Raw genomic sequence first — 275 nt, 5'->3', positions numbered from 1 at the left:
TTGCGGCGCCGTGTTCTTCTCCTCGGTGGAGCTGCCCTACGAAGACCTGCTGCGCCAAGAGCTGGGCAAGCTGAAGCAGCGCTTCCTGGAGGAGCACGCCTGCCTCTCGGAACAGCAGCTGGAGCAATTCCTGATGCGGGTGCTGGAGGCCAGCAACTACGGCGTCTCGGTGCTCAGCAACGCCTCGGGAAACTGGAACTGGGACTTCACCTCCTCCCTCTTCTTCGCCAGCACCGTCCTCTCCACCACGGGTAAGGCAAAAGGCGGTTCGCCCG

The 275-nt window shown here is 63.3% G+C and overlaps 1 protein-coding gene across 1 annotated transcript in view; it reads left to right on the top strand.

Annotated features, from left to right (window-relative positions):
• Position 1: 1 nt before the first annotated feature.
• Positions 2–275, top strand: part of KCNK1 (potassium two pore domain channel subfamily K member 1) — a gene marked incomplete at its 5' end in the record, with an annotated part of 34,653 nt that continues 34,379 nt past the window's right edge. Inside the window, one exon of the mRNA XM_017744808.1 lies at positions 2–251. Coding sequence (XP_017600297.1) covers positions 2–251 — 250 coding nt within the window. The remainder of the gene's footprint in view (positions 252–275) is intronic.

Source organism: Corvus brachyrhynchos, unplaced genomic scaffold (genome assembly GCF_000691975.1).
Source record: "Corvus brachyrhynchos isolate BGI_N302 unplaced genomic scaffold, ASM69197v1 scaffold70, whole genome shotgun sequence".
NCBI classification, from domain to species: Eukaryota; Metazoa; Chordata; class Aves; order Passeriformes; family Corvidae; genus Corvus; species Corvus brachyrhynchos.
This window is presented reverse-complemented; position numbering and strand designations above follow the sequence as displayed.